The sequence below is a fragment of the Orbicella franksi genome, chromosome 3 (genome assembly GCF_964199315.1).
Source record: "Orbicella franksi chromosome 3, jaOrbFran1.1, whole genome shotgun sequence".
Classification (NCBI taxonomy): Eukaryota; Metazoa; Cnidaria; class Anthozoa; order Scleractinia; family Merulinidae; genus Orbicella; species Orbicella franksi.
This window is the reverse complement of record NC_138147.1, coordinates 12,726,669-12,750,627: the sequence shown is the minus strand read 5'-3', so window position 1 is coordinate 12,750,627 and position 23,959 is coordinate 12,726,669. Positions and strand designations below refer to the sequence as shown.

Below are 23,959 nucleotides of genomic sequence, written 5' to 3'. Positions count from 1 at the left end.
TTTACTTGAAGCAAATTGAAGCAGTAGAGAGACAAAAGAGTCGCCGATTCGCTTGCGGAAAACAAAAGCGCGAAAAGAATTGATTATGCGCAACATGAAGTAATCAAAATACCGCACACTGTTTGGTGACCTTATTTCAGATAGGAACTGCGCCGACTGTAGATTTTTAATGCGGAAAACATAGGCACACGTCTCGTTCACTGGACAGCGAAATGAGGCAGTTTGGAACAGTCAGAAATCTCAGGAAATGGTAGCTAACAGACCTTTAAAAGCCGTCATTTGCTGTAAACTTTGCCTTGTTGCAACTCGTCGCAGAGTTTGGCTGTCATCGCAGCTAGACGATTTTCGTCTGAACGACTGGCTTCAAAGTTTAATAGCATTTGCTTTCGGGATATTAACGGTTATCAGTTAATTTCCGACAAATTTCTGAAGTTTCAAGATGGGCAATGGTAACACAAAGCCTGGCGTCATGCGACGAGTAATGCAAGCTAATAAGAAATTCAGAGCAGTACTTCAACTTTGGGAAGACGATCGTTGGGACAGGGAACCATGGAAAGCAATCCTTAGGAACGGGCCCTTCGTTGTCCACCGCAAAAGGAAGAAACTACTTGAATCGAAAGACGAAGATTTGATGGAATACTTCAACAATCTTCTCCATGGACACATACATGCGGATTCACGATGGAGTCTTCCAACCAGAGAAATTGCTATATTTTTGAGTTCAACTTTCACAGACATGGCAGTAGAAAGGGATTTATTAATGGAAGACGTGTACCCATATTTGCGAGAATTTTGTCGAAGGTTAGGGTACAATTTCGGTGTGGCGGACATGAGATGGGGAGTGCGTGACGAAATGACGGACGAACATCAAGCTGTGGAGATTTGTATCACGGAAGTTCAGCGATGCAGGTGAATAAATTTATAGACGATGCGTCTGAGTTTGTTATTCCAGGAAATTGATACCCGTAGTTGATTGCATCTTCGATAGAGGAAAGGGTTTTGCGCAGCTTTACATAACAATTCAACACCATGTCCGTTACGTGTTGCATAAATATTCACTTAGCTAGAATCGAAAAGTACCGTTGCTTGGTTACCCCAAAATAAATCCATTGTCGTTTTTCAATACTTTCTAAATGGTCAAGAAAGAGGACAAATCCGACAAATTCGGCGGTGAAATATAATTCTAAACCAATCACAGTAAACAGGGATGTAAGGCTGACATGTAATACCACTTTTTAACTACATAAGGCGATAACCTTGCTTGTAAGGAAAATGTCTACTTCCGGGCAGGGTAATATAACCTCTGCCTATGTCCACGAATGGTTCCTCTTCACGGATTGCTTGAATATGACTGTTGATATAATGTATTAAGTGAGAAATGATGTATTTTTCTGGCGATAAGTTGGAGTTTGTGACTAAAAAAAATGGCAAAATTTCCTTCAACCAAACCCATGTATTTTAATTAACTATGTCTGAAAATTTTATCAGTTCTGATCCGTCTCTTTGAAGTCGTTGTTGAAGAGCACTTATCAAACTTCTGGGAGAAATTGCTATGAGAAAATTCGCCGTTGTAGAGTCACTCCTTTGTTATTTGGAAAATTATAGAAAAACCAACAGCAGGCTCTTTTCAGTTGACGACAGGTACCAGGAATTTAAATATTCTACTTTGTACATTACCGATTCTTTGTACACCTGTACATCTTAATTTCAACCTGTGAATTTTAATCTTAGCTCTCTATTTTTAACTTTGGAAACTTCGTAGTGTTGATTAGAATTCGCTATCTTAATTAAAGTATTTTCCGCTCATATTATACGTTAGAAGTTGCATTGTCATATTGTTAACACTTGACGTGTAAGGGATGATACATAAGCAAGTGCGTTCGTAAAGCTTTTTGGATTACATTGATTACACAGACGATTACGATCATTATTGACGTATGCAGAATAAACTACTGTTGGACCAAGTTATTTCTCTTCCTTGACGTCCGTAGTGAAGACCTTTGAAGTAGATCCTCGTGGGCGAGGAAATCGTGACGACTTTCCGATCCCGCAGGCAAGCAGTGCTCTCCAGCATAAACTCCCCCCCAGTTGTCAGTTCAAGGGTCGTCCAGTTAGAAATTTACAGTGTTTGCAGGAAACCTATAGTCACAAAATTCAAAACTGATCGATTTGAGTGTTGAAACCGTAGAATTATTTGGTGATTTTTTCCGAGTGGTACGAATGTTGCTGTTGAGGAATTTCAAATGTACGAAGATCTTAATATATTTCCTTCACGTGAAAGTTCAGTAACCTTTGCACATGGATCTATATATAGCAGCTGACTACTCTGTATATGCAAGATTATTTTGAAAGTATGTAAAAGAGCAAAGTATTGATTGAATGATCCGCTGTCTTTCGTATTGACAATAAAATCAAATCGAACCTCGAATGAATGGGTCCAAACAAAGTTTTTGTTGGTTTTGTTGTTGTTGTTGTTGTTGTTGTTGTTCAGTTGTTACTGTTTTAACACCTGAATGTGTGTACTGGTGTATGATTACACCACTGTACAACAAGAACACACTTTTCCCCCCTGAGTTTGTGTTCATCCACATCATGCCGATTTACCATGCCCATTTATGGAAAACTGATGGTGGTTTGTTTTCAGGAAAGAGTCCATAGGACCTTACATGGTTTGCATCATTGGTGACAAGTATGGCTACAGACCAATTCCTGTCAAGATTGACAAGGAAATCTTTGAAATGCTTCTGGGAAGCGTCAAAAGTCACAGTGGCAGTAAAAATGCTTCCGAATTGTTAGAAAAATGGTACAAACTTGATGAAAACAGTGTACCCGCAGCATACGTCTTGCTGCCGGTTTCAACATTCCTTCCTCACGCTTATAAGAACGTTGTTTACTCAGACGAAACGAAGGCGAAGCAAGAAAGACAACAATGGTGGCAAACTCTGGTAACTATGAGAGAGGCTTTGAAAAAGGCGGCAAGCCAGATCGATTTTACGGCCTTTCCTGTCTGCAACATGACCGAGGAGGATTTTAAGATATCAGTGACAGAAGAAGAAATCACAACTGGAATTAAAGGAGAGGACATGGACCCTAGTTACATGTTTTTGTTTCTTCGGAACCTGAAAGGGTTAGAAGAAGTTGATCCAAACAACAACGGTTTTGTGAAGCGTTTTATGGACGTTGACGAACGTGGGCGTAAATCTCAGATTGCAAATGGAGATGATGCGAAACTCTTGCTAGACAAGCTCAAAGACCACTGCCAAGGGTTTATACCAAGCAATAACATCTGTAGGTAAGATAACCGACAATTTTACCTGTACATGCGCAAGCAATAACGTCATATATGTCATATATTTGGGTTGCAGATCAACTGTCTGGGATAAAAAGTTTCTTTTGGTGGGAATAGTGAAACAACGACTTGTACAATGACGATTTAACTAACACTGGTCGACACTAAAATGTGTCACTTGTTGTAAATGTTTTAATCAAAACCTCTGTGCCCGCTGTGGGTTCAGTTGAGTATCATATTGTGTTCTCTCGGTTTATAGAGTGCTAAAAGTGCTCTCGGTAAGTGGATTCATGATTCACCCAATCTTAATTTGATTTCAACTTTCATAACACAGGAATTTATGCATAGCCTACATGTTATGTGCTGCGACAGGTTTCAGCCGAAGAAGGAGTCTTCGAATAGGGCTCATGTGAGATACGTTTCACCAAATTTCCCTGATGAACGATCTTGAAAGCATTTTGTGCTTGGAAACGAAATCTGTCAGTCATCTGCCAAGCTTTTCATAATCATATTCAAGGAACTTCTCTGCAGTTTCATTGGTGTAATTTGAACATTTACATTGCAAAAACCAAAACAAAAAATCAAACAAACAAAACCAAAAGAAGTGGTCACTTAAACACTCGAATCGTTGGTCCATTTTAGCTGCCAGCAGGGGCGGATCCAGAAAATTCAGAGAGAGGGGGCCGAATGCGGATTGCAAATCTGGAAAGCCTCATTGAATGACGGTTGGACGGATTGGCGTTGTTGGTTACAAAAACGCTTTGAAAATACAAGAAAGAAATGGGGGTGCCGTGGCCCCCTCGGCCCCTCCCCTAAATCCGCCCCTGGCCAGTTATTCTTTCTAAAGCATGTAACATTCATTCTCTCGATTATTTTTGATTAAGAGCTCAATCGTAAACTACGTCCAGATAAAACGCTTGTTTTATTACAAGCAGCTTACTGAACAGCACCATGTGGTATAGACAACAGCTAGATCTTGGTTGAACAGAATGAAATCAACAAATAACGTCCCTTTTTCCAGCGATATGAAATCTATTCAGGAGCACAGACGTTCGGGGTAACACGTTTTGTTTTCCAGATACAGCCTTGAATTTCACGTCACTGAGAATGGCCATCTCGATATGAAACAGAACAAAGAGGACATAAAGACATTCTGTGACAAGTTTTGCCAGTTAATGGTGGATAGCATTCAAGAAGGTTAGATAGTTACTTCTTTATGACTTTACACAGTCAACATAAACAATGATTAGCTCTAAATACTAAAACGTATCCAAAACCAGACCAGAAAATCCATTGAATCTTCTTATATTTATCATTTGATAAGCCATAAGTACAAATTAAAGAGCCTCAACTCCAGGGTCGGGCGGCAGCGCTCGCAAGTTCTCACATGAATGGTCTGATACCCTTTGAGAAGAAAATAGAACAAACAACAGAAACAATGCCCCTAGCTCCAAAACAATAACAACTGCTACACTATGACGACAAGCAGAAGAATTACAAGCTTACGAGAGCTGCTGCACTTCTTCATCTCTATCAAGCATCACTGTTAAATCTGCTTTGATTTAACTTACAGCTGTGGCCAAGCATCGGGTTATTAGTGACCCACTATATCTTGAAGTTCTTCATCACGCAACAATGGCAGAGAAAAGGACGGAGGCATTCGTTGGCAGGGAACATCTTTTGCGAAAGGTACTACTACTGTACGGCTACACTCTCTTAGCTGGGCCTGAAGACCTAGGGCTGATTCACTCAGATACATCTTGTTAACTCAGCCATTCTAATAATTTCGTGATTTCCTGACCCTTGACATGCTTCTGTGATTTACCTCTTTAGATGGAAGCATACCTAAAGCTGGAGAACGGTGAAAAGGTTTGTGGACACATAATTAACACTTCCTTTGGTCGAAAAGTGACACTCAAGCTAAGGGTGCCGATCACACCTTGCTATTATGTTGTTTTCTCTTCTGGCCATAAACGATTAAGAAAGGCATGCAATAATACTAGCTGTTTGGTAGTCTTTCAGTACATTTGTACGTCCAGCGTTTAGAGCTAAGCTGTTGAAAGTGTATTCCGTCTTGATAATGCTTTTTAAATTCTCATTTTCTTTGGGGTCTTATTACTAGACACTACTATGTTTGAAGAAGTTCGAAGTATAGTTTATATTTTCTTTTTAACCTGAAATTCCGGGTTCAACGTTTTGTTAATCTACACGTCTTTGTTATTCTATTGGTTATTCATATTCGGTTCTTTTTTAACTTGGATTTTTATTCTCATGAAGCATCATTATTACTCATTGACCATTCGTTTATTAGCCATTAATTGTTCATGGTATATCTGGATGCGGCAAAACATCTCTTTTGGCAAAGGTGTTCACTACGTCCATTGAAAACTGGAGTGGAGTGGACACTGGAAGGTAATCGTTTCATCCTATAATGAAAAAAAATAAACATCGTAAATACTTGAACTGTAGAGAATTTCAGTTGCTCGTTTTCAATGACCAGAGTGTTCTATAAGGTAGATTAGACGGCCGTAACCAGGAAAAAAATTATGTCTGAGGCAACGCCCGTGCAAAAGATTATGACTGAGGCAAAATCCATGTTTAAACTCTCTTCCTAGTTATTTAGCGCATTTAAATGACTATATACAACAAAATTAAAACGAAAAAAAAAATGACTGAGGCAAGTGCCCCTGTTTGCCTGTTACTAGCTATTGCCCTGGATTAAGAAAAACAATCCGAAATGAATGTGTGACTATAGACTTACGAGTCTTTTTAGAATACACATATGTCTGGTATATGATTATATACGGCATTTTCACTCAGCAATTTCCGATCCCTTTTACACTAAGTATAGCTCTAACTTGCTGTGTTCTTACAAAGGTTCGTTTTTGATGAATTAGGTATTAAAATTTCCGTTTGTAGGCCATTTCATTTCATAAGATTCATTGGAACTTCGCCTTTCTCGTCCAATGTGAGGTCGATGTTGAGGAATTTATGTCAGCAGGTAACGATAGATATAGCTACAAAAACTACAAGTATTTAGTATAAATATGCTAGTGTTCTATCACGAATGCCGCTCTCTGATTGGCTGCGCTACTCACTATCTTTTCTTGTGACAGGTAGTGAGTAGCGTGGCAGTGTGCCCTTGTTGACAAATTGACGGACGCTTCTTGGCGTTTTCGAAGTGTCTGTGAAGAGGATTTAGAGAAAGTTTTGAATGTCCAGTAGATGTATACTAAAAAAAAAAAAAAACATTATTCGCTCTCGATTCTATGCGCGATAGAAATCTCGAGCTCATAATCTAATTGTTTAATTGCTCAAGTTCGCAGGTTAAGAAAACCTGCTGTCCCAGTTGCATATTTTAGATAAAACAGCTTTGTATTCTCTCTCTTCTCTCACTTCTTCTTTATTTTTGTTCTTTTCCATTATTACAGATTTCTCTTGCTCTGAATGATACATCAGCTGTCATTACAGATAACTATGAGCGTCTGGTAGCAAGATTTAGGTCGCTTCTCCAAAGAGCCACAGCAGAAAAACCAATCGGTAACCAATAGTTTCACTTATATTTGATAGAAGTGTTTACCCACTTATTTCTTGAGGGCACCTTGAGAGTGTTGGTGACCCAATGTATAAAAATATTATCAGCTACAAGGAAGAGTTTTCATTTTTTCTCAGTTCTGTTCCTTGACTCTTTGGATCAGCTGTCCGACCAAGATGATGGTCGCTCACTAAGATGGCTGCCGACAAGTCTGCCAAAAAATGTTCACATTGTCGTGAGCACCTTGCCTAACACAGGAGGATGCCTTGCTGTTCTGAAAACTAAACTGAAACCGGAGAGCAATCCTGACTTTTATCTTGAGGTACGTTCAATTTTGTCCTTTTTAACTTCACTTAGCTAAAAGTGCGAACGATCAATGTAGAAGAGGTAGAAAACCTGGTCTAGTGACAATTTTTATTTGTCACATAAAAGATAAAATGGCAGCTGTTTAACAAATATATTTGTCCAACCAGAGGACAACGCTGACTTTTATCTTGAGGTACGTTCGGTTTTGCCTTTTTCCTCAGTTGTAGTTTCTCCAAGTTCACTTAGCTAAAAGGATTTGTTACTTGGAATTTGGCCAACCTTCCTCATCTGCACGAGCAAATAAGAATTGTAACATAAAAATTGTAGATCAGACTTAAATGTGCCTTGTAACTATCGTCCTTTCCAATTTTCAACAACGTGAATGGTTCTTGATGAAATTTACTTAAGTTGGGCAACCTGGAAATCATTATGATACAACTTAGTAGATCTCTACCACACTTGTCATTACTTGCCACATCTCAATGTGGCCAATGCTTTTTAAGTACTTAATTAGTTAAGCGTCACACATTCCCTGACTTTTGACATTAACTCTTAACGCTTAAGCACCTTGCAGTTTTCTGAAAACAAACGTTCAAATTCATGCAATAAGAAAGATATTACCCTTCGTGTGTTAGCGATAAGGGGACAGAAAGTCTTTTATTGAAAGTATTCTTCCAGGTATAGGAAAAAATATAATATTTTAAAAATCTAAAACCCGCAATTAGGTTGATAGCAGTGTTAAATGTCATTTTTATTCACTACTTTTAACAGGTGTCGGCCCTCGAATCGAGTGATGCCGAAAGCATTCTGGACACGAGACTGGAAAACGAGAAAAGGTACAAGTGTCCGCTGATTTATCAGCCAAATCCGACTCAAGTAAACTCAGGCGCTCTTTTATATTAGCAGCATGATTCTTCCGAAACCGCCTTGCTATAGTTATATCCAATGTCTGCCTTAGTTAGACCTTTTCCAAGATAACGCCTACAAATTGTGTTCATCACAATTAGACCTATTTCTTGCCAACTTATCAGAAGTTTTCTTAAGCGCAATCAGTAGTTTCCACACATAAGGCTTAAATATCAGGAAGAGGGCCGATCGCCAGGATCGTATATGCTTCGTCTTAATTCCATTTCCTTTTAAAATTAATTCATTTTGGCAGGAGACTCACGGGAGAGCAAAGAATGCAAGTATTGGAAACCTGCTCCAAGCCAACAGCTCTGTATATGAAGTTAGCCTGTGATACAACAATTCGATGGAAATCATTTTCTGAGAACACGCAGAAAGAACTAAGACCCACAGCTACCGAACTAATCATACAGCTCTTTGAGCGGTACGTGAATCCGGCTACCTTCTTGTGTCATTACAAAGAATTTGATGTGACCTAGGCCTATTCCTTTGTTGCTCCGGATTGGCGTTTATAATTTTTCATTGTGTCATTACAGAAAAGTTGATGTGACCTCCTCCTCTTTTGTTCCAATTGCTCCAGAATGGGTCTTTGTAAGGAAACAACATTCTCTACACTCACCCTCTTTCTCTTGCACCTAAAAAACAAGTTAATTAACCTTGGATACACTTCAGGAGCACCCAACGACCGTTTTCTCTCGAATGCTTTAAACGCTTTTTTTCAGGCTATCTGGAGTACTTTTAAAGTTCCGCAGGTTAATTTTAGGTTAGGCTAAAAAATTTTTATCTGTTCGGTTATTCTAGGGGAACTTGAATATTCTCGAATTTATTAGCGCTTTTTTGTCCATTTCCCGAAAACGTTAGGTCTTATCGCCTTTCCTAAAATGATAGCTGACCTTTTTTCGGTACCCAAAACGACATTAAATTTATCATATCACGAACGTTCGAGGTGACAATTCTCTTAAGAAAATCAGAGGGGATTAAAGGCCTTCCTGACACTTATCTTCCTCATACTGTCGATTTCCTAAGTTAAACCGATAAAAAGATTCCTCGTCGTTATCGTTTTGAATTGATTTGATTTTGTTGTTGTTCCTGTTGTTCACTATCATTTCAGCTTAGTCACCGAACATGGGGAACAATTTGTTCGTCGAGCCCTGGGTTACATTACAGCGTCCAAAACAGGTCTAACGAAGTCAGAACTGGAAGATATCTTATCATGTGATGATATCGTGCTCGCTGACGAAGTCTTTAAATACCACGTTCCCCCAATCAGAAGACTGCCCCCGTTACTGTGGACACGACTCAGGAACGACCTAGGTAACAAACCTTATTTGCCTTAATTGGTAATTGAAATAGAAAACCTGAGGTGATATCTTTCTGCAGTGGTTGTGTATCCTGTTTTACACTTAAGGGAGGTTCGTTCAGAACGAAACATAGAGACTTTCGTAAAAAGGGTGCATTTTCAATATGCCGTCCTATAATAGGTGTCAAGGAGACACAGTCTTCAAGGAAAAGCTTTTCCACGCGAAACTTCTCTATCTAATGTGTTGAATTCACTTTAATTAATTCAACCCAAAATGTACCGACTCATACATTTCTTCTGGTGAATCTCGGCAGGGAGAAACACATACACATCTTTTTTTAGTCGAGAGGCTACCTTAAAAGGCTAATTATTAGCACGAATAAAGGAAAACCTGCTTTTCAGTACCAGAGGTTTCACATTTCTTTATCCATTGTAGGTAGTTACTTAGTCAAAGTAGCAGCAGATGGTCACGTGGTGTACAAGTGGTATCACAGATTGTTCCTGGAGGCTGCGAGAAGTTACTTTCTAGGTGATAAGCCTTTTACAGACTCACTTCACAGAGATCTGGCAAACTACTTCAACGGCAGGTAAATAATAAAGTACGACATGCCTGTCAAGTGTTCCTTACCTCTAACAGGCCATAGTTGTGTTCTCGGAATTGGACTGGAACTAGCTTGCAATAGAGGCTCGTGCGGGGGAATATCATTAAAAGGAGATTAACTTCATTCGCATTTAAAAAGACTCCCCGCATTAATTAGCCTCAGTTGCAGGCTACAACCTTGGTCACAAGGGTTGGAAAAAAAAATCATTCTATACACATTTTGCCCCTCCCCACCTCTGTGCAATGTTGACAAAACACTTTCATCCGACACAAGTTTGCATTTTACCGTTTTCCAACATTGAAAGGGGAAATGGGGGTGTTGACACTTATTATGTAGGTATTACGATTGCCATTTCATGTTTTTGGCATTTTCCAACACAATTTGTCCATGATTGTAGCTACAGTACAATACTGAGAATACGAAAACGGTCTATTATACAGTAATGCCAAGATTTAATAACCCTCGATTTCATATTTCATTCCTGGCATGAATATTGTTCAATATTGAAACTTGAAGTTTTGTTGTGAACTTGTAATTAAACCAAACAGATGTATAAGCATGTGATGAGACAGTAGAAGAGAACTCATGCTTCAACGATCATTCCCAGCACCGTAAGAAAATTGTACAAAAACGAGGACAAACAACAGAAGTAATTTGGCAACAAAGTATAATTGCAAGAAGTTTTATACTTAATCGTATATGCTACAACTATCGATACATTGTTGTTAAGGTTTTAAGACAGTTTCTGTCTTGAAGGTGGGCGCGCGAGGCAAAGCCGTACACAGATAAGCAAGGTAACATAAGAAGTGCTCACAGGATGGTGGCGGACCAACCGCTGATACTAAGTACTGAGGTCGAGGAAAGAATGGATTTGGAAGATGAAGAGGCTGGACCCAGATACAATTTGCGTAAATTGAGTGAGCTCCCTTACCATTTAATACGATCTGAGATGTGGAATGAATTTGTGGAGGTTCGAAATATATTTCATGTTACTTCTATTTAGGTAATTCTATAACGCACATGAAATGCATATTGCAAGGTAATGAACCAAGCTATTTTTAAAACGAGAACATTTTCATATGAATGATATCGCACGAAGACTCGATTTGACAAAAAGGCAAAAGACAGCTCAGAAAAGATCTATTAGGTAACCAGATATTCATTTATATTTTAATCAATAAAGAGAAGAGTTATTTCATGGATGCTGTCAAGTTTCTACGGAATACCACGGCCACTGCTATTGATTTGCGTAAATAGCTACATGTACTGTGTTCTCAAGTGCGTTCAGTTGTACTCAGTGATGTATTTACTTGATGTAATGTTCATGTGCTTTCTAGGTTAAATGACGTTTTTAAAATCCTTATATTCTAGATTGTATGCCAGATTCCGTGGCTCATGGCAAAATGTAAGGCTGGTAAAGCTTTTGAACTCACCCTAGAACTCTCCGAGGTAATTTAGTTACAAATATAATGTTTCCGTACAGTAAAAACACGCATGTAAGAACCCCAAGTGGTTTAAGAACCTGCTGGCATAAATGTGCTATTTTAAAACCCATAAATATACAGAATAACAGTAAGAACCTGTTTAGCCAAGCAAGATCAAGCAGGTTGTTATCTGTGGCTTACAGTTCAATTATGAACTCCTTCATATAAATTAAGAACCTAATTAAGAACCTACTTAGCCTAAATTGCCAATAACTACCGGAAAATATAAAAACCTTTTTGCCAGACTTCGAGGTTCTTACACGTGGGTTTTAACTGTAATGAAGAAGGGAGTGTTATCAAAAAAGAGAACACCATTTAGAATTGTAAGTAACACACACGTAGTTTACTTTGAAGATTTAAAACTTCTCAGACCTCAAAGGAGATAGCTCGAGGAAGAGATAATTAGAAGTAATAAGGATAGAAATTAATTACATGTTGTTTTTGTAGGCCTCGCTGAAATGCGCCAAAGACAAATCAACTATCATCGAAGATGTTTACAGTTGTATTCGAGCCAATGCCCAGCACCTGAGCCAGTTTCCTGAGTTGGTGCCACAATTGTGTCTTAATGAACCGGACATTTCATACTGTACAACTATGGCGCAGGTGAGTTGATTCGATTTCAAAGAGTATTTCAGTCTTGTTTGTTAGGCTTCCTCTACAGGCATGAAAAACGAGTTTTTGTAAATTCGTTTCGCACCAATTGTTTTGTAGAAAAACTCTAATATATCTAATATTGGGACAAAGTTTAAACATACCTCAAACTGCACAGGGTTTTTGGTCAGGAAATGTTCCGAAGATGCCTTATCAGTTCTTTATCTGTTCGCAAGAAACGTTCATTATGCCACTACTCAATGACGCCCGTTCGACTTTCTTTAATGGTGCCGCAGTGTGTAAATTCCATCATCTCGACAAGAATTTGAGTACCCTTACTAATTGATGAGCCTTCTGTGTATACTTTGTGTTTCTGATTACTACTGATGACATGCCATTAGTCTTCAGTATTTTTATAATGGGATCAATATGAATTGTCCAGCAAATAGGTAACAAAGTTGACAGAAGTAAATCATGAAAATAAACCGTCTCGATGCCCAACGAGTTCACGCTAACAAACATTCAAAGAAATGCAGGGCAAAATGAAGCCGGTAAATTTCTTATACTTGGCACATAAAAAGTTAAGCCCTTAGCAGTATTTTTTATCTGTAAGTATTTATAGAAAGTCGTCGATAACTTTCGTCATTGGTTTCTTTTATGTTTCACATCTATTTTATTCTATTTTGCATCTCTTGGTCAGTCCGCTACAAATTAATCTTAACTTAGTTATGAACAGTAACAAGTCCAACCTGACAATTTTCTTCTTTTTGTTTTTTTACAATAGAAATATCTGAAGTCTACCAACAACTTCACAGGTAAGAAAACGTAAAAGTTAACGATAACTCAATGTCTTTGAATTTCAACTTTGTGATTTTGTAGTCGGTCCCATGTACCTTAGTGCGCGAAGTCTTTTTAACAACCAAGGATTAAAAATATGAATGTTACTAAAATGCCTTTCAAATTGTGTCGTTGTTGTCGTCGTCGTCATTGTTGTTGTTCTTAATGTTGTTGTTGTCGCTAATATGTTGTTGGTGTCGCTATTAGTGTCTGCTCCTGGTTTGGGCTAACGCCAAGACCACCAGCCTTGGGGCAGCTGGTACAAAAGATGGTGAACTAATTCAATGAATTTTATCTGGTTCGAAGGTAACAAGATCACTCTATGGCGAGACTTGACAAAACTTGAATCTCGAAAGATTAACGTAGCATCATTTAAGCACCCGGCTGCGGTCCGAAAATGTGTGTTTTCCAAAGGATGCAAATATCTGGCCACTTACGCCGCAGATGGAGTGTTACGTGTTTTCATGGTGAGTTTTATGGATGTTAAGAGAGTCTGTAATGCTGGTGGGACTGTAATGAACTATTGGTCTCATTTCCAACAGCTCATGATTTAATTACTGTGAAAATAACTTAAATTAGTTTCTTCGAAATCATTATTACCCTGGTACACTCAAGGGCCTAGCTAACAGATTTTCCAAAGGACCAGATAAAATCCCGATAAAAAGTGAACTGCAAACTTGTAACTGGCAACTGGCCAATGCGAAGTTGCTTTATGACACCAGTTTCCTTGCCGAAGACTGACAAAAGACCATGTAATATCCTCTATGTAGATGTATTTCTATATAGTTTACCTTCAAACAAGGACAAATGAGTATAAATCCTCTCTCAGATTCTCAAGAAAGTTAAGCTAGGGAGCTTAATCCCCCAACTAGAACATTGTCATCCAGAAAGGATGGATTGAGAGTGCTGCGTGTTTCAGGAAAGGCACTTAACTCTCGGTTGCTCTTTGCCTTTGTTTAGGTTGCTAGTGGCTACACCGTGATGAGTAGACATTGTGACTGTCACGTGATATCGTTTCCAGCAAGTATCGACCAATGTCATTGGGTCGCAGTCGCAGGTACAAAGTCCATTGCCCGTTTCGGCTTAGGCTCTGGAGGCAAACACGAAGGTAGGTTATTCAATCATGATACACTGAGCCGACAGACCAACAGTGTATTAATGATCTCACCACTTTGTGCAACTATCACGTAAACTATTAAAGGAGTTCAGTCAGTCTTTGGGTCATTTTGACCACGTTCAAAATAACCTTTAAATTTAACTTGAAAGTAATAGTTTACTAAGATAGAGAAACACCAGTGAGATAATAATAAACCATAAAGGATCGACTGAACAACGATGGTTTTTAAGGGTGGAGCAGATTAACACGGATTTCAAACGACGAAGATGAAAAATTTAGGCTGAACTTTTCAAGATATGTGCAAAGCGTGACGTTCTAGCTTCATTAAGGATGAACGTGTCAAGAGGCCAGACCATACTTTTGCAATTCGCGGCAGACAGGCCTTCCATCGAAAACAATAAAGTGTGTTTGACGTATTCGCGGCTCTTGTTCATTGTGGTCAATTTTGTAGGTACTTCGCTGCAAGAGATAAAAGTCGATTGCGATATGGACGATAGAGCAAGCATCGCAATTACCAAGAAAGGAAAAGTTTGGGAGGTAAGTGGAATCGAATGAAAGGGATTCCAACATGCATGTGACGTTCTTGGGAAATTATTGTACAATTACTTGGACTTACTCTTTCTTTTGAACTGATCAATTATCTTATTGCTTCTAACTTTTTCAGTTGTTTAATTTTAAATATTTTTTTCAGGTCTTTTTTCCAGTAGTACTATGGCTGCATTCGCATCTATCATCATGTCTTTTTTAGTTGTTTCTGAAGCTATGCCGTAACGATTAATTTGTGCAAGCTGATATCTTTCATTGCAGATTTTTCTGGCGACGTCGCATGGCAAGCTACGCTCATACAGTACTTCAGCATCTTCTCATGGTCAGCCTGTCCTGAAAGAAGAACTCCCGGTGCGTGAAGAGGGCGTTGAGTTTTTAATTCGTTGGTCTTTGATTCCAGAAGACAAAGTGAAAACATTTCTAAGTTATGTTTCTGCTTTAAACGCTGATACATGAATGTGACCAATTTTATGAAATTAAAGCTATTGGACGGTATCTTTTGGTCTTTAACTTTGTTTTCTTTGGGTGTAACAGTTCCATGTCAGGAAAAAAAAAAAAGACAAACAAACAAACTTCGACATAAATAGAAATTGAGCCCAGAACGTCATTTATTCTGATCGTTCTGAAGAATAGAGATCATGCAGCGAGAAGTGATGACTAAGATTCTAAAACAAGTTACACTGTACGACATTCATATTCTGTGGTCATCACATCATGTTTAATTCTATATAATAAAAATAACTATGCATGGCTATATAATCGTTTGCTCTGTTTCAATGGTATTGCTGGAGATTTGCTAATTCATTGAAGCTCGAAGTTAAAAGCATGAACATTATTACGATATGTTAAGATTTTTCCTCACTAAGAAGTTATGCCAAAGGGTACTTATAAGTGTTTTTGAAACTTTCTTTATCTTGATAGAGAAGACCCAAAGTTCTCACAATCTCGCCAGACGGAAATTCACTTGCTTTTGGATCAGACAAGGTGTATTTATGGAGCCCTAAATCTCAAAAGGTACATCAAAATACAAATCCCTTGTCACATCGTTCAGGCTCGATTTATTGACAGCTTAGGAAATGGGATTACGGGAATTGAATCTACACAAGTGACGCGGTTGTGCAGAGCACCTAAGCACAAAACATGATCTCCCGTTTGCACTTGGCTCCGTTAAAATAACGAAGCTAACCAAACGACCACAATTAGTAGGTTATGGTATACAACTTTAACTCTAAATATTTTTCTCTAAAATCTGTAGCTAACTTCAAGTTCTAGTAATACCTTTCATGGTAAGGGTTCCGCTCCCTTTGTCAAATACTAGTTGTTCTGCTCTCAGTACTTTATCTGGTTTCGGCATTTTGAACTTGAGAAACTGCGTCGAGGTACCTTTCCTTTAAGCGTTCCTTAGACTCCACTAGTTATTGTACTTATTGTGGGTATGTCAGGCCAGGTCAATTCATAGGTTCCACCGTGGTGAGCACAGCGCCTAAATTCAAGTATCGTGATTCTGAATGTGTCATGTCAGCCATTATTTAAAAATATATATTTATAAATAAATTATGGTTCTTAATTCCTTTCAACTAGGATGTCAAAGTATTTGAAACTGGTAAGAAGACAACTCCTAAAATGGATGGGGCCAGCTTGAGCTTCTCAAAAACTGGAGCGAAACTTGGAGCTGTGTTGTCAAATGGAACGTACATTTGGAACACACAATCAGGTGTGTTATTTATCATCTATGGAATATCTACCTGTAACTGAAAACTGTGTATGTGCATATTGGTTAAAGAGGACCAACAAGTATTACATTTTTTTCGAATTTGACGTGCCCTCACTTGCTCTGAATACTGAGCTAGATTCCTCTAAGATCAAAGGTCATGGCTTACAACTGTCTTTAAGAATTTAGCCCGGAAAATAAGCGTTGTTATAATCGGTCAATTTCTCTTATAAGAACTTTTCTATATGCTTTCTAAAAGAAATTGATGATTTGAGCTGACTACTTAAAGCTTGCTCCACATCGATCGCGGAACATTTTTCGGCGATGGTAGCGATGATATACGTAGAAACCAGCTTTTAGAAGAGAAGTCTGTAAGATCAAAACCATGCTGAGCTTCAGCTTATACATTGCAGTGTAATATCTATCGGCTAGAAAAGTAAAGCATCTCGACACAAAAATTTGGCTTTTTTATGTTTTTTTTTATCATGTTTAGAGTATGTTAATGTTCTCTCAAACGTTACTTTTACAACAGCAAAGCTTCTAAAGACCCTTGCCTTAAATTGTGTGGGCGTGGAGTTTGTGGTGTTTTCTCCTGAGTTTGACTACATTGCATCTCAAGAGTTCAAAGACAAGGAACATCTTCAGGTATATTCATTTCCTTGTACATTCGCATCTGGGCCTTTTAAATTTTTCGAAACGTGTGTAAAGTTATTTTTTCCTGCAAATTACACCTCCAAAAAAAGCAGTGCATTTGTAGTAGTACTAAAAGCACCAATGTTTTCTGGAAGACACTATCCGTTTCGTTTAGAGAGAAATCCATTTGGAACGTTGAGGAAAACTTACGTTAGCAAAAGAAGTAAATTTTACTGTTATGTAAGAACAATTTAAGGGCATGGTAAGTGTCTATAACAATGTAACTAGCGCTTAACGCGCACAATCTAACAGTTCGCTTCTTCCTTGATACAATTTTTGTCCAGCGCTATATGAAACCAAGCCACTTGTGGTCAAGGCGACAATAACAGAAAGCTGCATGGTGAAGTGTATTTTTTTTACCTTGTAGGTGCTTTGTATGGCGCCACCATACGATAAGAGTCCCGAATGGGAGAAACTGACAGGCCACTCAGCAGAAGTTAGGGCCTGTTGTATTGGAAACAGAGAAAGCGGCCATCCTTTGATAGCCACGGCATCAGATGACAGCACTGTCCAGCTGTGGGATACAAGAAACATGCCTTCACCAAAGATCGTGAAACTTCCAGTAAGTTGCCCTCAGTTACGTCCTCTATTCATAATTTAGTCTTTTCTAGCCCCTTTTGTAATCTCCTTGGATACCCCCGAAACAGGCTATTTACAATAATCAGTTGGAACAACGTTGTTTCTCATCAACACATAAATATTTGTTGCTTAAATTCCATCACTGTCCCCACCGCCCCACCGCCCCACCGCCCCACCGCCTTTGTTTGTTTTTTTAGAATCACAGTGGTCCAGTTCAAGAGTGCACGTTTTCAAGCGATGACAAATTAGCAGTTAGTTGCTCTGCACATGAAATATGGGTGTGGCAAGCCCAGCAGCCAGTCCAGAGGTTGTATCGCTTATACCCCGTTTCTGTTACTGGAGGTAAGACGATAACCTGCTAATCCTGTAATGCCTGCTACGCAGTTAATATTGTACAAGAAGGCCCACTCCCTTCCCGTAGTCTAGCTATATAAGAATCATCACCACAGAACTTAAACGACAAATTAAAGTGCGAGTTGCTATTAGCATCTTATAATTACTGAGTTAAAAACGCTCAAAGACCGAAGAGTTGGTAATGAAAGGGAGTTTTGTTTCTTATTCGTTCTATACCCAAAGTAAAAGACCCCAAAAAATATTTGCAGCACAGGCAAAATTGTTTTAATTCCTTCCAGTGTTGTTTGATTTGCCACGATATTCTTTCGCAGCTTGTGGTACCTGCCCATGTTTCTCTGAAGATAGCGAGTTTGTATCAGTGTTTGTTGAGACTGGAGTTGACGTATGGCACCTCAAGTCAGGACTTGATCCCCATGGGTCAGACAGGAGTCTTCTGATGGGAGCGCACAGGTAAAACTTACACCTTAGAAAAAATGTTGTGCACTAACTGACGGAAGGGAAAAAGGAAGGCTGGATGACTGACAGAAAAACAGATAGGCAGACAAACAGACAGACAGATAGAAAGACAGACAAAAAAGGACAGACAAAGAAACAAAAAGGTTAACTGATGGACCCATCGCCGACCGACCGACTAACTGATTGACACGGACTCAAGCCGACTGATAAAGAACAATTGACTGATTGACTGATTCATTGATTCATTGAATGAATCAATGAATTCATGAATTGAATGAATCGATTGTTTGACTGACTGACTGACTGACTGACTGACTTACTGACCGACTGACTGACTGATTGACTAATTGATTGATTGATTGTTTGATTGATTGAATGATTGGTTGATTGATTGATTGAATGATTGATTGATTGATTGATTGAATAAATGATTGATTGACTGACTGGCTGATTGGTTGTTTATTATAAACCAGAACTCTGACCTTGCTGACAGTAAGACACCTGTTCACCAAGTTTACTTCAGATGGTCTATACTGCTGTTTACACACTGAAAGTGAACCCGGAACAATTCGACTCTACCTTGCTATCAACAAGTACACCCTAGAAAGATGGTCGAAACATGCACTCAAAGATCCACCTCCAAAGGACTTGAATGATCAAGAACCCTTCGAACAAAGATTTTCAGTTGACGAAGGGAATAAGGTAAGAGAGGGAGGTTGTTAGTCCGTGTCCTTCCTTATAAATATGTGAACTCGTGTCGAGTCGCTCAAACAGTGAAGGAAAACAATTTGAAAAGGATCTCTTCATTTTCAAGGTAAAATGCGTATTCACGCATATTTGGATTATCTAACCTGGCTTTGTGACTACCTAACGGACGTGCAAAGAAATTCTTGTAGAAAAACCCATCTGTTCGCTTTTTGTTGGTGTAGTGCTCCAGTTGATCTGGTCAATTTTAATAATCTGACTACCCATTTGTATTAATTTATTTGTACTTTCCATCGTGCGCGGCTCAAGACTTTGTTTGAACTTTCTGATCAGATTGATATGCACGCTAGGTACACATTCACCTAATATTTAATAGCTCGATGAAAAAAATTCCTGAGAGGGAAGTAACGGAATTTTCTCAGAGTCTGAGCAGTGCAGGGGCTAATAATAGTCCTCAGATTGAATCCAGCCCTTGGGGGTGCCCCTACATCTTTATGGTACTGCTCAATATTAGCATGATGTTTGGACTTCTAGAGATTCCGAATGGCGATAACCCATCTGTAGGCAATAGCAGATCAAAACTTTCTTTCTTGCCCCTGCAAACAGATCACAGAGGCAGCCATCTCAAATACCTGCGGCAAATTGGTAGTAATAAGTGTACCAAGGCAAAGCAGCAGTCAGGAATGGATGAAGGGACCCGCGGACTTACACATGTGGGATCTTAACAACCGCACAGACTGGAAAGTCCAGTTGACCTTACATCCCTCTATCAGTCGCCAGCTCAAAGTCTGCTGTGACTATCTGGTGACTTTCGTTCAATGCCAGAAAAATGTCTCTGATGCTGAGAGAATTAAAAGCGGCATGCAAAGAAGGAGAGGCTCAAAAGCGGCTTTTTCTGTTGTCGATGAGGCGGTCATCCAGATCATTGATAAAGACGGATCGACGCTTCAAACTCTTCAAATTCCTGGTAAGTTTTCTGGCTTGAGTGTAGTCAACAGTGAATCCAATTTGAGCAACACATCCAACGGCCTACTGGCATATAGTCTGCAGGAGGGTGTCGTGAAGTTGCAAAATGTCAAATCGACTCAAGTGCTGGGGACTTTTACGGTTAACAACACGGAGATAACAGCCGTGAACATTGCATCAAATGGAAATTCTGCTGTTGTAGGCTGCGCAAACGGAAATGTGCATATTATTCAGAAGATTTGATGAAGCCTCGTATACAAGAAGGGTTGTACTTGGAGAGGACAACGACTAAATACAACGTATACGGCTACTTCGACAAAAGTGTAAAAGCGTACGCGACAATGTCGAAAGGTATTATGGGTGATCGTGCATGGTTCACGTTGCTTGATTGAAGCTCAAAGTGTTTCAGTGTTACAGAGGGAAACAGCTCAAACACGTGCATTCATGCTTTCTTCTTTCTTCTTTCTAAAGCTCCGTAAACCTCAAACAAGCATCGTTAAACTATTATTATTGCACCAGAGAAACATCTCTATTTCGTGGAAGTTGTTACTGATTTAAGCTACTTCACCGTGGGATTTTGCATCTCAGACTTTAATGCGACTCAATTAATTTAGGCCTTATACCAACTCGAAAGTCAGAAAGGCCATTGACTGTGTAATCCACGAGCTAACGGAACTGATTGAAACACATCAACTGGTGGACTTGTTTTCTTTTCTGTCAACGTTCAATGAAAAGTACCGTGGCGATATACTCCACGAATTACATAACCCAATGCTCGACACTAAATGGCAATTTAGGCCAAAACGTTCCTAAGACAAAACGTCCCGAACATACCCAGCCTACGTTTAAAGAACGAGAAATAAACAGTCAGATGTTTCTGTTTTCATTCGAAGATTAATTAATTTTGAAAGGATCGCCTTTTCAGTCATTTGTACATTTATTTCCTGGCTCAATTATTGATTCATTTACTTATTAATTTATTCTTTCACCATTTTTCGCGAATAGAGTAGTTCATTTATTTTTATCTGAGACAGCCAAATAAAGATAAGGTGACTGAGTGATTTTCTTGCTTGTTTGCTCCCTGTTGAAAATCGACTAACACACACCTTGGATTTCTACCTGATGTAAGCTAACATCCGCCAATATTTGAAGACTGAACCATACGTAGAGAACCAGCCGGAAGAGCGTCAAAACTCAGAACAATCATAAGTGCCACATGTACGACAGCATGCTAGGCTCAGTCGCCAAATGAATAAAAGAAGATGTGAGGTTTTCTTTTATAGAAACTGTTGAGTCGAGTCAGCAAGCCTGACTGAAATACTTTGCTATTAACAACCGTTATCTGACGAAGGACTAACGCTCGAAATGTCAGTCTCGCAAAATCGATACGGCGATTAATTTCCCATTATCAACCTCCAGTCAATTAACAGCTAAATGTTTCATGATCAATGGGCAAAAAATCTGACATACCATCTGGCCAATTGTTCTGATTCAGCGCGCTTTTGAGGTTATTACCGCCTTTACTGAACTTACTCGTGCAAAACGAAACAAAAGAAATTCAACAACGCCATTCCCTGCCTGCCCCATGATACTGAAACAATTTAATAACTCATTTTGGAAGGCAAGACAAACATTTTTACCACCAGCCTCGGTAATGCGCTGTTTAACGCAGCAACGGGGGCTAATCAAAGTCTTCCAGAAGGACTTCCCAAGGGGGAGAGGGAGCGGGGGAGAATTAGCATGTTCTCTGCGCGCATGTTTACCCTTCTTCCCTCAAATTAATCCCAAAAATATTCCCTGTTCCACTTAAATAATCCTTTGTTTCCCCCAACCCCCTGAGAGTGACCAGAACTCACAGGAAATCCCAAATTATTTATTCATTTATTTATTTATTTACTTATTTATTTATTTTTTGCTGCCAAACGTTTGACTTGGAAAATGGGCGTATTAATGGCAGAAAACGGCCCTAGCTTCTTAAGTCCTATTCAAAGATATTTACTGACAAAACTAACACAAACATTTACGCCATAGACACGCCTTGAAGGTCTCTGTTTGAAATGTTACGTCGAGCGAGTAAAATTTACACAAGACAACGGAAACTGGACGAAACTCGCTTACAGTAGTGAATACAACCATTTTATGGTCTCACCTGAATCATGGAGTACTAGTAAATAAGCTAAACCTACTCCTCTTGTTTCTCTGCCGACTGTGTCGAGGACTGCTCATTCAACTTGTATCAGTCCAAAAGCTGACAAGCACGTGCCTATCTTCGGAATCGCTGCACTCGACAATGTCAATTTATTCATGTTGTGTGTTGAAGCTTATTTAACAAATAAAGAAGCCTAAGCCGTATATTACACTGTGATAAAACACGACGGGCATTTGAGAACACGAGGGAAATGTAGAAAACACGAGCCACAGGAGAGTGTTTTCTACATTTCTCGATTGTTCTCAAATGCCCGGAGTGTTTTATCACAGTGTAATACACGGCTTAGGATTCTTCATTTGCATCATGATATAGAGGTAATGTGGCGAGAAACAATAAAACACGCTTTTTCTATGCTTTATACTCTGATAAAACATGGGTTTTTGACCAATCAGAGCGCACGCAGGGTCCTATCTGTATTAAAATGAATTATCAAGCATAAGAATTATTGACAAATGCGTCATCTCATCACCTCTGAGCGACCACTGTTTAATCTTCTGCGTGATGAAATCAGGTGTTCCCAAGGCACCTGGGAGAACCATTGAATACCGGTCATACAAGCACTACTCAAAGCAGGAATTTCTCAAAGATCTTAGAGACATTGACTGGGACCAAGCGCTAAACAAAGAGGACATTGATTCCGCTGTCGGTTGTTGGAACAGGCTCTTTACAAACGTAGCTAACAGCCACGCTCCGATAAGGAAATCAAGAATTAAAGGAGTTCATTCTCCATGGATGAATGCAAGGTTATCTGAAGCTATGCACCAACGAGATTTTTACCATCGTAAAGCCCTGAAATCACAAGCTGCCCACCACTGGTCGCGCTATAAAGAACTGAGGAATAAACAGGGAGATAAAGAGGTGTAAATCGGAATACTATACCACTCTCATTACCGAAAACAAATCAAATCCAAGTGCATTATGGAAAACTCTTAATGACATAACATCTCGAAAGGAGAGAACTCCCATATCCTGCATCGAGGCAGACGGTGTTCAATACTTTGACCACAAATCTATATCCAAGATCCTCAATGACCATTTCTCAAGTATAGGAACTAAACTAGCTCAAAAACTCAAGTCTCACAGCTCTTTGTTTTTCTCAAAGTCTCCGGAAAACTTCCATTCACTTCAGAAATTTGTTCTTAAGCCAATTGCAGAAGACTTTGTTCTCCGTCAACTAAAACAGCTGAAAACTAATAAAGCAATCAGACTCGACAACGTCAGTGCGCGCCTTTTGAAAGATTCAGCCTCAGTAGTTAGTGGCAGCCTTACTAGATTGTTTAATCAATCTCTTGAATCTCGCACCTTTCCTTCTCTTTGGAAATTTGGAAAAGTGTCAGCGTTGTTCAAGAAAGGTGATCGCTGCGATGCAAACAATTATAGGCCCATAACAGTCCTGCCAACGGTGAGCAAAATACTTGAAAAAGCTGTACACATCCAACTATACGCTTATCTCACAAACAATAAGATCATTACATCCAAACAGTTTGGGTTCAGACCGAAGTTATCAACTGGGACAGCCTTGGCTCACTTCACAGATAATATTCTCCAGAATATGTACACTGGTATGTTTACAGGTGCTGTATTTCTGGACCTATCCAAGACCTTCGACACGGTAGACCATCATCTACTACTGAAGAAGCTAATAAACATTGGCCTTACCGACTCTACTGTCCAATGGTTTAGATCCTATCTCACGAACAGGTCGCAAATTACAGCAGTTGGAGATGCTCACTCCTTAGCTGCTAAAATGCCTGTTGGGGTACCCCAAGGCAG

The 23,959-nt window shown here is 39.2% G+C and overlaps 1 protein-coding gene across 1 annotated transcript; it reads left to right on the top strand.

Annotated features, from left to right (window-relative positions):
• The first annotated feature begins 75 nt into the window (after window positions 1-75).
• LOC145481314 (telomerase protein component 1-like) lies at window positions 76-21,854 on the top strand. The gene is made up of 29 exons (XM_081459780.1): window positions 76-909; window positions 2,645-3,292; window positions 4,368-4,486; window positions 4,863-4,978; window positions 5,123-5,158; window positions 5,601-5,701; window positions 6,209-6,290; window positions 6,721-6,829; window positions 6,962-7,146; window positions 7,902-7,966; window positions 8,290-8,460; window positions 9,148-9,350; window positions 9,773-9,923; window positions 10,695-10,908; window positions 11,310-11,387; window positions 11,870-12,025; window positions 12,798-12,828; window positions 13,157-13,317; window positions 13,811-13,958; window positions 14,419-14,504; window positions 14,775-14,864; window positions 15,435-15,527; window positions 16,095-16,227; window positions 16,757-16,869; window positions 17,285-17,479; window positions 17,694-17,838; window positions 18,162-18,300; window positions 18,780-19,008; window positions 19,618-21,854. The coding sequence occupies exons 1-29, from the start codon at window positions 440-442 to the stop codon at window positions 20,218-20,220; spliced, it is 5,070 nt and encodes a 1,689-aa protein (XP_081315906.1). The 5' UTR covers window positions 76-439; the 3' UTR covers window positions 20,221-21,854.
• The last annotated feature ends 2,105 nt before the right edge of the window (window positions 21,855-23,959 follow it).

Coding starts and splice junctions, on each gene's coding strand:
- LOC145481314 (XM_081459780.1), top strand. CDS start 440: ATGGGCAATGGTAACACAAAGCCTGGCGTCATGCGACGAGTAATGCAA. Junction 6,830..6,961: donor CACAGCAGAAAAACCAATCG/GTAACCAATAGT, acceptor ATTTTTTCTCAG/TTCTGTTCCTTGACTCTTTG. Junction 9,924..10,694: donor GCAAACTACTTCAACGGCAG/GTAAATAATAAA, acceptor TCTGTCTTGAAG/GTGGGCGCGCGAGGCAAAGC.